At 38.7% G+C, this 13,711-nt stretch overlaps 1 protein-coding gene across 1 annotated transcript in view; it reads left to right on the top strand.

Annotated features, from left to right (window-relative positions):
- Positions 1–2,180: 2,180 nt before the first annotated feature.
- UPP1 (uridine phosphorylase 1) overlaps positions 2,181–13,711 on the top strand; it is a 28,768-nt gene continuing 17,237 nt past the window's right edge. The window contains 2 exon segments of the mRNA XM_020977764.2: positions 2,181–2,489; positions 8,148–8,211. Coding sequence (XP_020833423.1) covers positions 8,168–8,211 — 44 coding nt within the window. The 5' untranslated portion in view covers positions 2,181–2,489; positions 8,148–8,167.

Here is a 13,711-nt window from a genome sequence, read left to right as displayed (position 1 = left end):
CCCCTCAATATGTCCATTTTAAAGGAAAAGATGGGGGCATAAATTGAAAAATAAAGCACTTAAAGATTGTGCACATTCAAGGGAGAAGGGGAAAATATCAAATGAATGATATATATTTAGACCAACGTGTTATGTGATGACAGTATCTGTCATTTTGTTACAGATCTTCATTACTTGATATGGTTATCCCTTCTGCATCTTGAGGGTTAGGGTCTCAGTGCCCTCTCAATCTGGAGAATCCAAGTATAAAATTTTTTTGGCCTTCCCTTCGTACCAGAGAAGAAGTCTGCTTTTTTTCTTTTTCTTTTATGGGGTGTTTATAGTACCTTATTGTAAAATCTGGGCTAAGTATTTGTTCATAGGCTCTGTTATCTGCTGTCCTTCACATGTTATCTGCAGCTTCCGCAAAACTCCCAAAAAACTCTGGTTAAGGTCTCAACATTTCCTCCCCTCAGGTCCTTGCAGCCCTATTCCCTCAGAGACTTCTTTCCTTAAGTTAAGCAGATAGAAGTCAATACAAAACAGGAATGGGAAAACCAATCTGGGTGGCAAATTTGTTCTCTCCCTAGAGCCAGTTAAAAAAAATGAATCCTTTAAAACTGAAATATAATTTCACTTCTATGAGGCTTTCAATAATCCTTCTCCTGCTTGGTAATGATCTTTCTCCTCCCTTAACCTCACCTGATTTAGGATTTTGCCCTCTCTAATAAATAGGCTATTTTTTATAGTTATTTGCATATTTGTCATATTCAATTAATTTCTCTGGGCTTGAGTTTCCTCATTTGTAAAAGGAAGGGGTTGTCTAGGTGACCTTTAAAATCTTTGACAATTCTAAAACTTTGACTCTATCATGCACAGTTCGCTCCAGAACAAAGACCACATCTAATACACATTGTATCTTCTCATTTGTCCATTATTTAGTAAATAATTAATGAATGTTTAATGAATAATGTTTATCAAAAGCAATGTGATTTTCACCATGAATTCAATATACCTTGTATTTGCATGATGCCTTGATGTTTTCAAAGTACCTTGGTTTAGATTATCTCCACTTATACATGCTTCTCTGACCTCTAGTGGGTAGAATGCATATCTTGGACTTATGAAGACTAAGTCCTTTCTTGGTTCTGTCTGGCTGCAAGACCTTGGGGAAGTCACCTCACAGGTATCAAATTGCCATCAGTAGAGGGAGTTCGGGACTTCCTACTAGGAATCCTTATATTAGTCCAGAATTTTATTTTTTCTTTTTTAGTGGCCAATTCTAGCCACTAGTGGCTTTAAATGGTGGGATTTTGTTATCCCCAAGTAATCCCATGAAGGGTGGTGGTGGGGAAACGTATTTAAATATCTACATATAATTTAGGATAATATCAGCTGTTGTTTTGTTATTGAGTACTTGTTTAAGAGCCTGGGAAGGCTGAATAACAGTGTTACACATGACCCGAACCCATTTGTTTCCATGATGTCACAATCCTTCAGCTGTCAATTTAGATACTTAATTTCACGCATGTGTAAAGCACTTTAAAACTTAAAGCGCTATATAAATGTTATTATTGTGAATATTATGTGGGGAGCACTTTCATTTTTAGAAATGAGTTTTATTTTATTTATTTCCTGAGGAGTAATTCTGGTTAAGGTCTCAACATTTCCTCTCTTCCGGTTCTTGCATCCTTATTCCCTCTGACATGTTTGCTTCATTAAGTTAAGCAGATAGAAGTAAATACAAAACAGGAAAGGGAAAACCAATGCGGGGGGGGGGGGCAAGCTTATTCTCTCCCTAGAGCCTAGTGGGCCAGCCAGGGAGCAGAGACCTGTGATTCTCACACACCCCTTGCTCTCCACTAGCCCTTTTGTGCATCTGCTCTGACCATACTGGGAAGAAAGCACAAGGTGGTGATGGGGTACAGCCCGCAACAGTGGGACCAAAAGACAGAGCCCTCTTCCCAGATGTGGACACAGGGAACTAGCGGATAAGTGAGCGCCAACTCCGGCTTCTGGGAGAACGCCACAGCCAAATGAGTCATTTCCCCAAAGTTCTGGGAAACTCAGGGCAGAGAAATTGTTTAAGGAGGGAGGATGGAGAGGGGGAAGCGGCCATCGGGAGGCGGGGAAGGGCGGAGCCAAGGCATTGGGAGCGCTCTGCCGGCCCACTCGACTCTGCTCGCTCTCTACACTTCCCGCGCTCCTCCCTCTGTGTGGGTTAGAAAATAAATTTCTCCTCCCCTCCGGGAAATGGACTAAGGCGCAGTATCCTGCTGGGCTTCCTTTGGCTGCTTGCTAAGATCCAGGCGCCTCCTGGGTGTGATTCAGTCATCCCAAGAGGTGTGAGGGAGGAGTCAGTAGCTGGGCAGACCAGACTGTCCGGGCTAAGAGAATCCCCGGGCGCTCTGGCCTGCGAGCTCTGCTCTCTGTTCAGCAGCCCACCCTCGCGCACGAATCTCAGCGCACGCTGCTCAGGTGCGCCCCGCTTCAGCCCTTACCCGCACCAGGTGAGTTGGGCTGCACAGAGGAATGGAAACTCCATGGGACCGCAAGGGGTACGGAAAGCCGGGGAAATAGGCGCTACCTACTCCCCGCTTGCTTTTCCTCGCCTTTTATACTCCATATCCTAAAATCATGCTTTTGTACAGGCTGACCCCTTCTCTGCTCACCACAGCCTCCTGGCTTCCTTTAAGATTCAGGTCACATCCCACCCATGCTCTGCAGGAAATCCTTTCCTCTCTCTCCATCCCCACACTAACTTTTTTTTTAATTATTATTCTCTCTCTCTCTTTTTTTTTTTTTATATATCTACCATGCACCTAGTTTTCATCTTATCTACCCGGGTATAACGTAAGCTCCTGGGGTCTGGAACTGTTTTTGCCTCTTTTACATCCTCAGTATTTAGCACACTATCTGGCACATAGCAATCGCTTAATACATGCTCATTGACTGACCTATTCACTCCAAGAGAGAAAGGAAACCATCCAACCAGGGGAGAAAGTTGAAGGAAGGAACTTCACCATCATAAAAACTCACGTTTATGTAGTTAATACTTAATAGCACTTTCCTTATTAACCTCATTAGATAGGTTATTATCCTCATTTTAAGTATTGCAGCACGGAGAGGTCTTGGGATAATAGATCCATATTTGGATGGGACCTCAGGCCAACTGGTCCAATTCTCATTGTACAGATGAGGAAACTGAGGCACCCAGAGGTTGTGTTTTGTCCAAGGCTATACAGGTGGTAAACTACTCAACAGGGATTTATACCCAGCTCTGGACTCCAGAGTCTATGGACTTTCCCTTCTCGTTGCTTTTAAGTCATATATACCTGAAGTCACCCACAGGAAAGTGACTCAACTCATTTCTGACAAGATGAGTAAAGTGGATTTAAGACTAATGAGCAGAAATGTAGTAAAACATTGGCCCTACCTGCTGCCAAAATGAGGTTCTCTTATAGCTGGTAGTCATGGAAAGTAGAGGATGGAATTTTTGCTTTCCATTGAAATTATTTTCTTTAAGGGAGCATCGAACAGGGATGCTTTTAGCCCCATTGGATGCTTCCTTATGCTTAGGATGTTGTTTTGTCCAAGAGATAACATGCAAATTTCATAATCCCAAAAGCAAAATGCTTGTAGCAATAACTAATTTTTTCAATTAGTAAGCATTTATTAAATACCTGTTATATGCCAAGCACTTTGCTGGCAGCTGGGTGTAGGAAGACGAAAATAAAACGGCCTCTGTCCTCCAGAAGCTTACATTTTATGGGAGAAGAAAACTTCTCCCGTATCTCTATGGATATAGATGCACATCTCTTTTGCATATACCTATTGTGATGGAGATAGGGAGGGCATTAGTAGCTGCGAGTTTCTAACGAGGCTTTATTAGCCCAAAGAGGAGCTCCTGCGGAGTCTTGAAGGAGATTAAGAATTCAGAATCTAAGAGAGGTAAGAGGGGACTGCATAGGAATGATAGTAATAATAATAACTCTTGTTGGTTAGAGCAGAATCGTGCTACATAATGATCATATGATGCCAGTATGTTAAAATTAATGAAGTAATGCCACAAAATACTGAGATTTTCTGGAAGGAAAAAGGTACTCGTTCTTTAAGCATACTTGAATGGCTTCTGTGATGAAATCGTGTGTAGGCGCTCTCTCACCTCACACTCTCATATTGTATAATTTTTGGTCATGTCTTTCTGTAAATACTTTATAGGGGAGCCTCCCATTTGGATGAGAGACTTTTCATTCTCCTTCTATCTCAGGATGTCAAATATTCTCCTGGGGCTTATGTTCTTCCCTTTATTTTAATAAGAAGGTTCTCTAAATGTTAATATGTCAATATAATCAATTAGAGTTGCTTCACAACTGTTTGTATTTAAATACATGACTATTGACCAGTTAAGTGTTACAACTTTTTAGTCACTCCCTCTCTAATTCTCTGTTAATTAGGAGACTTTCTCGGTTCCTCTCCATTTTGTTGTAGTTAACCATACCCTCTCTTGTTTGGGTTCTGCTTTTTTCGCTTTGCATTATTTCATAAATGGGAGACTACAATATTTTCACTGGAGGAAACACATTTTTAATTTTTCATCTGTGGGTATGACTTTTCCCATCACCCCACTCTCTGTATCTTTCCCCTAGAGCTGAAACCATCTCAGGCTCAATATAACTAGATTGCAATTTAACCCTTAACATTAACCCACTTTTCCTCCAAACTACCCTTCTTCTGTTGAGGGTACCACCATCCATCTATCCAGTTACGCAGATTCACAATTTCAGAGTCATCCTTTACTCTTTCTTCTCCCTCCTACCCTATATCAAATTAGTTAAGTCTTGTAAATTCTACTTCTGCAATATATATATATATATATGATTTTAGAAAGTGGTTACTCCTGCCACCTATGACTAATCAAAACCACCCCCAATTTTTTCATCTGGTGGTGAACTTCCTGATAATGTGTCTGGCTCTCTGCAGTTAGCTAGGGTGAGGTTGGCCTGCTGATGCCAGACACATTCCATCACATTGTTTGTCCCCAAAGCCTTTGCAGTTTGATAAGACCTACTAGGGTTTGGGTCAGCTGACATAGTTTTCAGAAACCCACTGAGACTTTATTTACTTTATATGAGTCTTACATATTTTTCCCCTGTATATATCCTCATTGCTTATAGGCAGCTAAGTGGCAGAGTAGTTAAGAGTATTGGATTTGGAGTCAGGAAGACTGAAGTTTGAATCTTGCTTCAAAAATCAGAGCAATGACATAATCTCTGCTTGACTCAGTTTCCTCATTTGTAAAATGGGGGCAATAATAGCACCTCCCAGAGTTGTTGCAAGGATCAAATAAGATAACATGTAAAGTGCTTTGTAAACCTTAGAGCACTTTATAAATGCCAGCTATTATTATTGCTTTTTTGTCTGCTGCTTCGTGTCATGCACAGTTGCCTGACTTGAATATGGTTTAATGTGTATGGACTTTATTGTGATGGCATAGACTTTTTTTTCCATTTAATTTCGGGATAATCTGTGCTCCTGAGGATTAATAATCTTACAGTATCATTATATTTGAGGAAATAACTATGGATTTGAAGTCAGAGGCCTAGATTGGAATCCTGCTCTGCTGTTGTCCTCTGGTGTTGTGGAAAAAGTCAGTAGAAACCTACATTTGAATTCTGTTTCTGGCACTAACTGCTAGTGTAGTGATGATCCACTATACCTCTCTGCTCCTCAGTTTCCTCATCTGTAAAATGTGGTTAATAGGGCTTATAGGACCTACCTTACAGGATTGCTATGAAGGTAAAATGAAATCATCAGAGTAAAGTTCTATGTAAATCTTAGAGTACTATATAAATGTCTATGAAACCATTATTATTGTAATAATGTGCTCTTGGGCAAGCCACTCCATGACTGTTTCCTCATCCGATATATAAGAGCATTCATCCTTCTTCCAGCTCTAAATTCTGAGTCAATGAAAAATTCACCCCCTCCCCAATCTGGTCCCCATTCCTCTCCCCCCACCTTTGCCCCCATTGAAAACATTCATGTATAATCAGAGACCTGGTGATATATTTATAAGCATGGATTCCTTTTCTAGGTGTCCAGGAGGTTCATTTTTACCCAATTGTCTACCTGAGTCACTGTCCAGTACGGTAGAATTGGTCTTTTGGAATCAGTGAATGTTAAAATGGGAAAGAATGGAAAGATCACCTAGTTCAATACTCTTTTTTTTTTAAAAACAAGGAAACTGAACACCTTGAGGAAGAGTGACTTGTCCAAGGTCCCACAAGGATGCTTAGTAGCAGAGCAAATACTATACTTAAAAATTATAGTGTCATAGAATATCACAGCTGGCTCCCCAGTCTGGGTACCATGCTTTTTAACAGCATGCAATTTCTTTTCTTCTCTCATCCTTAGTTCTCTTTTTTATTTTTCTTACTCCATCTATCCCAGTCATTATTTCCTAGCTGTGACTAATGGGAAAGTGGTTATGATGTTCATGACAGTTAAGGCAGAGCCAAAGTTCTTGTTCTGTTGGAACAAACAACCTACTTTTGTTGGAGTGAAACATGGTTCTGATAGTAATTTTTGGCAAAGAAGGAAAGAGAAGTTTTTTCAGTAAGATTGGGCAATATTTTTATTAATATTTGAAATACTTGTGAAATGGGTTGGTTTGCTCATTTCATAAGAGGAAGTTTCAATTCAGCCAGAGGACATTGGAGAAATAAATGGTAGTGGAAAATTGTACGTAGAAAATAACCCAAAGTATATTGTCAAAGAATTGTATGACTAGAAAAGGAAATAGGTCAGTGAAGTAGGAAGAGACTTGAAGGAACAGCTGATAGGCTTCTTATGTACTTAATTGGTATCCCAGTAATAAAGTGGATTTATTGGTGTACATGGACAAAGGTTGCAAGGGATGAGAAAACACAAGTGGGTTGTGATCTTTGCTATGAAAAGTCACAGAATATCCAAGCTGGGAAAGGCTTTAGAGATAATCCAGTTCATTTCTTTCCCCCACAGAATTACATAGTTAATGCTTATCCTATTAGCAGTATTTAGAGAGTATGTATGCATATTCAATTAATAGTATACATGACATTTTTTCTTTGTAATGTTCTTTTTAGTCTATCTTTAATAATACCTTTTTGGTTTTACAGGACAGCTACTTATTGATAGAACCCCTCTGAGCACTCGAATTGATGAGACCACAAACTCAACAAAATATCAAAATATGTTTACAAAAACTTTATAGTTGCTGAGTTCTCTTTTAAAGACAACTCAATGAATGTGTACATTTGAGAAGTTTTCATTTTTATGGATAGTGTTCACTTATGTAGCCTCTGCACAAAATTACTGCATATTTCTTCTTACATGTTTTCCACTTAAATAGATCTCAGTTGTGTACTGTTTGAAGTGATGTTTGGGGACAACATAACTGACCTCATCCTATATTTGCAGTTAATATATTTCCTTGCCTTCCTAAATGATCCCTCTTGGACCCTAACTGAATGACTCCTTTTTTACCTCCCTTCTCCCAATTACTTTGAAATGACAAAAAGAAAACTGTTAAGACTTTTGAGTCATTCCAAGAAGTCACCCCTTTTCTTTTTATCTTATAATTAAGCTGGTTTTAGGGGCTTAACAGATGTTAATTAGCTGACCACGAAGATACTGTTTCCTTTAGTCTTGTGTAAATGACAGTTCTAAATTAGGATACATTCTTTCTTTTGTAAATATAAATTCCCTTTCTCTTTTTCAAAAGTACCTTTTCCTGTTTACCTGCTTTAATTGATTTTATCCAAAACTGCTTTGTGGGAGAGATTTTTACCTTACTCTCCCCCTTCCCCCTCCCAACCCCCCCCCATCATCATCTATGGAACTATGAGACTCCTGTCTCATGATGTGTGTCACACTTTTGAATGGAGAAATAAACTGTAGTTTACCTATCTGGCTTATTCTTCAAGTAGCTAACTGGGACCCTGAAAATTCTTGAAATAGACCTTGTTATTTACACATTCTTTTCCCCTCCCTCTAACTCCTTAAGGGCAGGAACTAAGACTGGCAAGTGGTAGGCTCTTAATTAATGTAATCTCTGTATTTGACGTTCGTGGCTTAATTGAATACTTAAGTAAATTCACTTTACCTTTATGATTTTTTCCCTCAAGGTCCAGCTTGAAGCTAAAGAATGGCTACTCAGGAAAAGAAGCCTGAAGATCTGCAGCATTCCAAGTAAGATCCCAAACTGGATGCCTTTTTGCAGTTTTCGTGTTATGTTATGTGCTTCATTTATCGTGCAAATCAACAGATTCCACGTGGCTAGGCTTATAGGGAGCTGCCTTCAGATCCAGGAAGAACTGGACTGAAGTATCACCTCTGACCCTACTAGCTGTGTGATCCTGGGCAATCAGGGCTCTAAGCAACTAACTCAGTTAAAGAAGTAGTTTCTTCAACTAAATTTCCATTTATTGGTGAAATTAAAAGTCTAGTCCCTAGTCTCTCATAACCAAAATAAATAATTACATCCGTAGACTTATCACAGACCTCTTTTTAAGTATGTTGACATTTCAGCAGTTTCCCCCAGACTCCTAAGTTTAAGTAGGGCTTAAGAGAGGATTACTACCTGTCTATAAAAATGCCAGTTTCCACACTTTTATGTCACAATGTAATTTTATAGGTTATTCCTTTTTGCTCCTTCATCACTTGGCAGGATAACAATTCATTAAATGCCAACACTTATAGTCATGTTCCCAACAAGTAGCTTATCATTATTTTCTGTGTTTGTGTTTTAGCTATTAATAGTGTGCATTGCATCATTGGTATTGCTAGCCCCTCAGTGTTCTTTCATACTTCTTACCAAATAAGTCATAATTTCTTCCCATTAGGTTTGCTTTTCTGGTTCTGAATCTTGAATTTTTCCTTTATTTCATCTTCATTATTATAGTTAATTCATCCCTTGATTTTGTTTCCTCTTCCTCAGGTTATTACAACCCAGGGAAAGAAACAAAGCTAGAGAAATGAATTCTTAGTCTTCTGATTCAGCTGCTGAGTCATTGTCACTTATCAATTGTTTACTTCTTTTCTACAGAGTAAGAATAAGGGTGATGACTTCTTCATTTCTATCTTTCATTATTCACATTAATAGGGATTAAATTAATGTGTCTTAATCATTTATTTCCAATTCATGTATTAGAGACAGCCTACGGTGGAAAGATAGCTGCATGTGGAGACTTGGGTTCCAGGCCTGCCTTTGCCACTAATTACTAGACTTTGGGGAAGGTCTTTAACCTTTCTGGGCCTCACAATTTCTCCAACTGTAAAATAAAGGGATTAGACTAGATAATGCTTTTAGTCACTCACAATTCTGAATCTGAGGTCCTTTGATGTGTCCTTGATATATCTATATCCACAGATGTAAGACTGTGATATGAAATTTATGGCAATATTGTGAATTAGCCATTAAACCAGGGGTGGGGAAACCGTTGGCCTTAAGGCCGAAGGTTCTCCACCTCTGTGTTAAACGAATGTTGGAATATGTTGTGTTTGTGATTAATGAAAGAGTTTCAGATTTAAGTTAGGTAATGGTTACTGAATGTCAAAACTGGGAAACATTTTAGAGACCAGTTAACATTTAATCTACCCTTTCCTCTACCCTCCTCCCTTGATTTTACAAATCATTCTTGTCCACTTAACTATATGTAATAAATATATATATTTGTTGTTAGTATTTGGCATTTCTTTGTAATCTTTTTAGTCAGCCTTACATTTTGATAAACACTCCATTTTGTCATGTTACATATTAATTTTTCATTGATTTTCCTTGTTTTTAAAATATTTTTTTGTTTACATCTATTTCTGGATAGAAATGATTTATATCCTCCTCTGCCATCCCCCTGCAAGCTCAAGGGCATGTGCGTGCCCACACACACACACACACACACACACACACACACACACACACACACAAAATTCTCCATTGTGACAGGGAAAAATAGTGAACCCAAACCAGGTGACACAGTGATATCTGACAGTTTATGGACCACTCCATATCTGTGTCCCTTGTCTTTCTGCTGCATAGTCCACCACTTTTCTACCAAAAGGAGGAAAGCATATTTCCTTATTCCTCTGGAGTAATGATTGGTCATTACAATTGTAGTACTCAATGAATTTAGCTTGTACATCTTTTTTTTTTCTTTTTTCCCCTTTTTTTGGCAATTGGGGTTAAGTGACTTGCCCAGGGTCACACAGCTAGTAAGTGTCAAGTGTTTGTTTGGTCTCAGTCTGGATTTGAACTCAGGTCCTCCTGACTTCAGGGCTGGTGCTCTATCCACTGCGCCACCTGGTTGCCCCCTGCACCTTTTTTACTTTCTATATTTCCACTTTTTCTTCAGAAAAAGGAAGAAAATAAGGCACTATTTTGAAATTTCTTTCAATCACTTGCTATCTTTTTCAATTATACCTCCACAATCTATCATGCCTTCGAACACTTCTTTGCACTTACATGTGTAATACTGTAGTTCCCTCCTTTTTCACCTCTTGTCTGAACTATTGCAACAGTCTTTGAATTAGACTCTATTTGCATTCTCTCACATCCAGTCCATTCTCTGTATAGCTGCCAAAATAATCTTTTCTAAGACATAAATCTAACTGTCATACCTCTATTTGAGAACTGTCAATGGTTCCTTATCATCTCGAAGATAAAATAGAGTAATTCCTTGACTTTGCTTCTAAAGCCTTTCAGATTCCAGCCTACCATTTTAGGCTTATTGCAGTTTCCTCCTTTTCACACATTTTGTTCCAGCTCAGATGGTTTGTGTGGTCCTCTGAACTTGGGCTTCCATCTCCTTTCTCTGTATCTTTGCAGTTTATTTATTTTTGGTCTGGAATGACTTCTCTCTCCTTATCTCTGCCTGTCAGAGTTCCTTTCTGGCTTCCTTCAAGGCTCAGCTTATGCCACCTTCTACTGGCATCCCTCTGTGGTCCCTTAGTTGTTGGTATTCTTTCTCTCCCTTATCAAATGATCACTACTTAATTTAGCATACATTTTAAGATAGCATAAGTAAACAGATCTCCCGGTGGAATGTCAACTTCTTCAGAACAAAGGCTGGTTTTAGTTTTGTCTTTGTATCATCAGTGCCTTAGCACAGTGCTTGAAATAGAAACTCTTTTTAAAAAAAATATTTTTAATAATATTTTAGTATTTCCCCAATTACATGTAAAAACAATCTTTTAACATTTTTTAAAAAAGTTTTGAGTTTTCTATCCCTCCCATTCTCCCCTTCCCTGAGACAGTAAGCAATCTGATATAGGTTATACACGTGCAATCTTGTAAAATATATTTCCATATTAGTCATTTTGTGGAAGAAAACTTGAACTAAAAAAAGAAAGAAAGTGAAAAATAGTGTGTTTTGATCTGTATTCAGACTCCATCAGTTCTTTCTCTGTAGGGAGATAGTGTTTTTCATCATGAGTCCTTGGGGATTGTCTTGGATTGTTATATTGATGAGAATAGCTAAGTCATTTATGCTTGATCATCATACAGTAGTGTTACTGTGTACAGTCTTCTAACTTCACTCTGAAACGCATACGTTCTTAATAAGTACTTTTTGGATTGGCCTGGATTAATCAGGGGCACCCTTCTGAAAATGTGTTTGGCATGGGTATTGAACTCCACATTTTTTCATTTGTACATGCCACTATGCTTAAATTTCATTGTGCTGACTCTGACACACTTGGTCACTAAAATATATCTCAGCAATTGCAATAGAACTCTTGCTCTTTATGAAGCTTCTGTCCCATCTCTCAGATGTGACTGTGTTGTTACAATATTAACTTTAGCTGGCTTTATGTGTGTTAAATTGTTCCCAGAATTTATTAGTGCGTAGGCAGATAGCAAGAAGAAGAATAACTGCTCAGAAAGTAAAGATTTGTGTTGACAGAGTGAGGGACTGAATCCTTGGGAACATGTGTTTAGAGAACAAAGAGCCCAGGTGCCTTTTATTTTTTCATTCATAGGGAGTGGCCTTGTGCACCAGTGGCTACCTATCTAAGGGTGCCTTGGATGTCTTCTTTATTTTGATTGGAAGTGGGGAGAGGATGTTTGAATGATAAGGTTAAAGGTTAAGAGAAAAACGTTTTTCCAATTTTTGTGTCACCCCACCCTCTTCTGTTTGCTTGCCAGCACCTCTGACATTCACTGAAACAATCAAGCTGACTCACACCCAATTTGTTGGAACTTTCCAGAACCTCACTGGCCCCTGACTTTGCAAGGCATGTAGTGTGGCACTGGATAAACACCAAACAATGCACTCTGAAATACTTTGTCAGCATTGAACCATTTAAAAAAAAATTAGTCAGCCTTACAGTGAGAGAGACTTATAACCTGGGAGGTTCCCTGAGAAGGTGTTTATTTATTTTTCTTTGTGTTTTGTGGAGACAATTTAATCTCAGAGACATGAGACTCATTATTGCTACAGTAATAAAGACCTTATGGGAAGAGAGGGATTCCAGCAGTATCAACCATATTTATCATTGCCTACTATGAGGATAGAGAGCTGGCCCTGAACCCAGGAACACTTGAGTTAAAGTCACTTAACCCAGGGTTTTTAGGCAACTGTCTGACAATAATTTTTAGAGAAGAAGTTGTCCTTTTTTTTTTTTTTTGGTAGAAGGAGTTTTCTTTTCTGAAAGTTCTCTCTGCTAATGAGTCCAAGTCCAGTGTCATTTCTATCCCTTCTGATGTATAGGAAGGATATCATACAGGCTGAATAGACAAAGAGACACAAAGCACAATCCCTGCTTTTCAGGGATTTACAGCCTTGTTGGGGAGATAGGATATGTATTTTAAAAAACAGGCAAGAATAAAATAGGGTTATTTTTATAAGGCTGGGGTTAGAAGGAAAGCTTGATGGAGGAGGTCCTGAGTGACCATATGAGCACTGAACGATGGATAACATTTAGAGAAACGGAGAAGAGCATTCTTCTGGGAGTTGAAGATAGTGTGAACAAAGGCACAGGTTTTGGGGGAAGGTGTGGAGCCACGTGAGTACAGCCATTGCAGAGAGGGCATATTGTAAATAAGGTAGTAATTGTAGTTTTAGATGTTTTGAAATAGGAATCAGAAGAATGCCAGGGTAGAAATTTACAAGTAGGTAAGTAGAGGAAATAAAGAATTGCTGCTGAGACATTAGGAAGAGAGACATAGTTTTGAAATAATTTAAGTGGGAGTTAATAGTTGAAACTATGAGAATAGGGGGCAGCTAGGTGGTGCAGTGGATAGAGCACTGGCCCTGAAGTCAGGAGGACCTGAGTTCAAATCCGGCCTTAGACCAAACACTTGCCACTTCCTAGCCGTGTGACCCTGGGCAAGTCACTTACCCCCAATTGCCTTAAAAAAATGACATTTAGTGAAACTATGAGAATAGATATTTCTGATTAAAAGAAGAAAGGGAGAATTACAGACTCTTGGGGTATGTTCACATTTAGGGAGTAGTCCTTTTCAGACTTATAAAGTGCTTTCTTCAACTTTGAATTAATAAGCATAATTTTTATATATGCATGTTACTATATCCATTTTGCAGATAAGGAAACCAAGATCCAGGCTGAGTGTCTTGTCCATGATATATCAGTAAGTGTAGAACCAGGATTTTGTATCCAGATTGCTTGTTATTACAAGTCCAATACTATGATCTACTCTTGGGGTCATAAATACAAGCACACACAATTAGGGCAG

This window comes from Phascolarctos cinereus, unplaced genomic scaffold, assembly GCF_003287225.1.
Source record: "Phascolarctos cinereus isolate Bilbo 61053 unplaced genomic scaffold, phaCin_HiC Scaffold_4;HRSCAF=312, whole genome shotgun sequence".
Taxonomy (NCBI): domain Eukaryota; kingdom Metazoa; phylum Chordata; class Mammalia; order Diprotodontia; family Phascolarctidae; genus Phascolarctos; species Phascolarctos cinereus.
The sequence above is the reverse complement of the archived record's forward strand: the minus strand, read 5'-3'. Positions and strand labels throughout refer to the sequence as shown.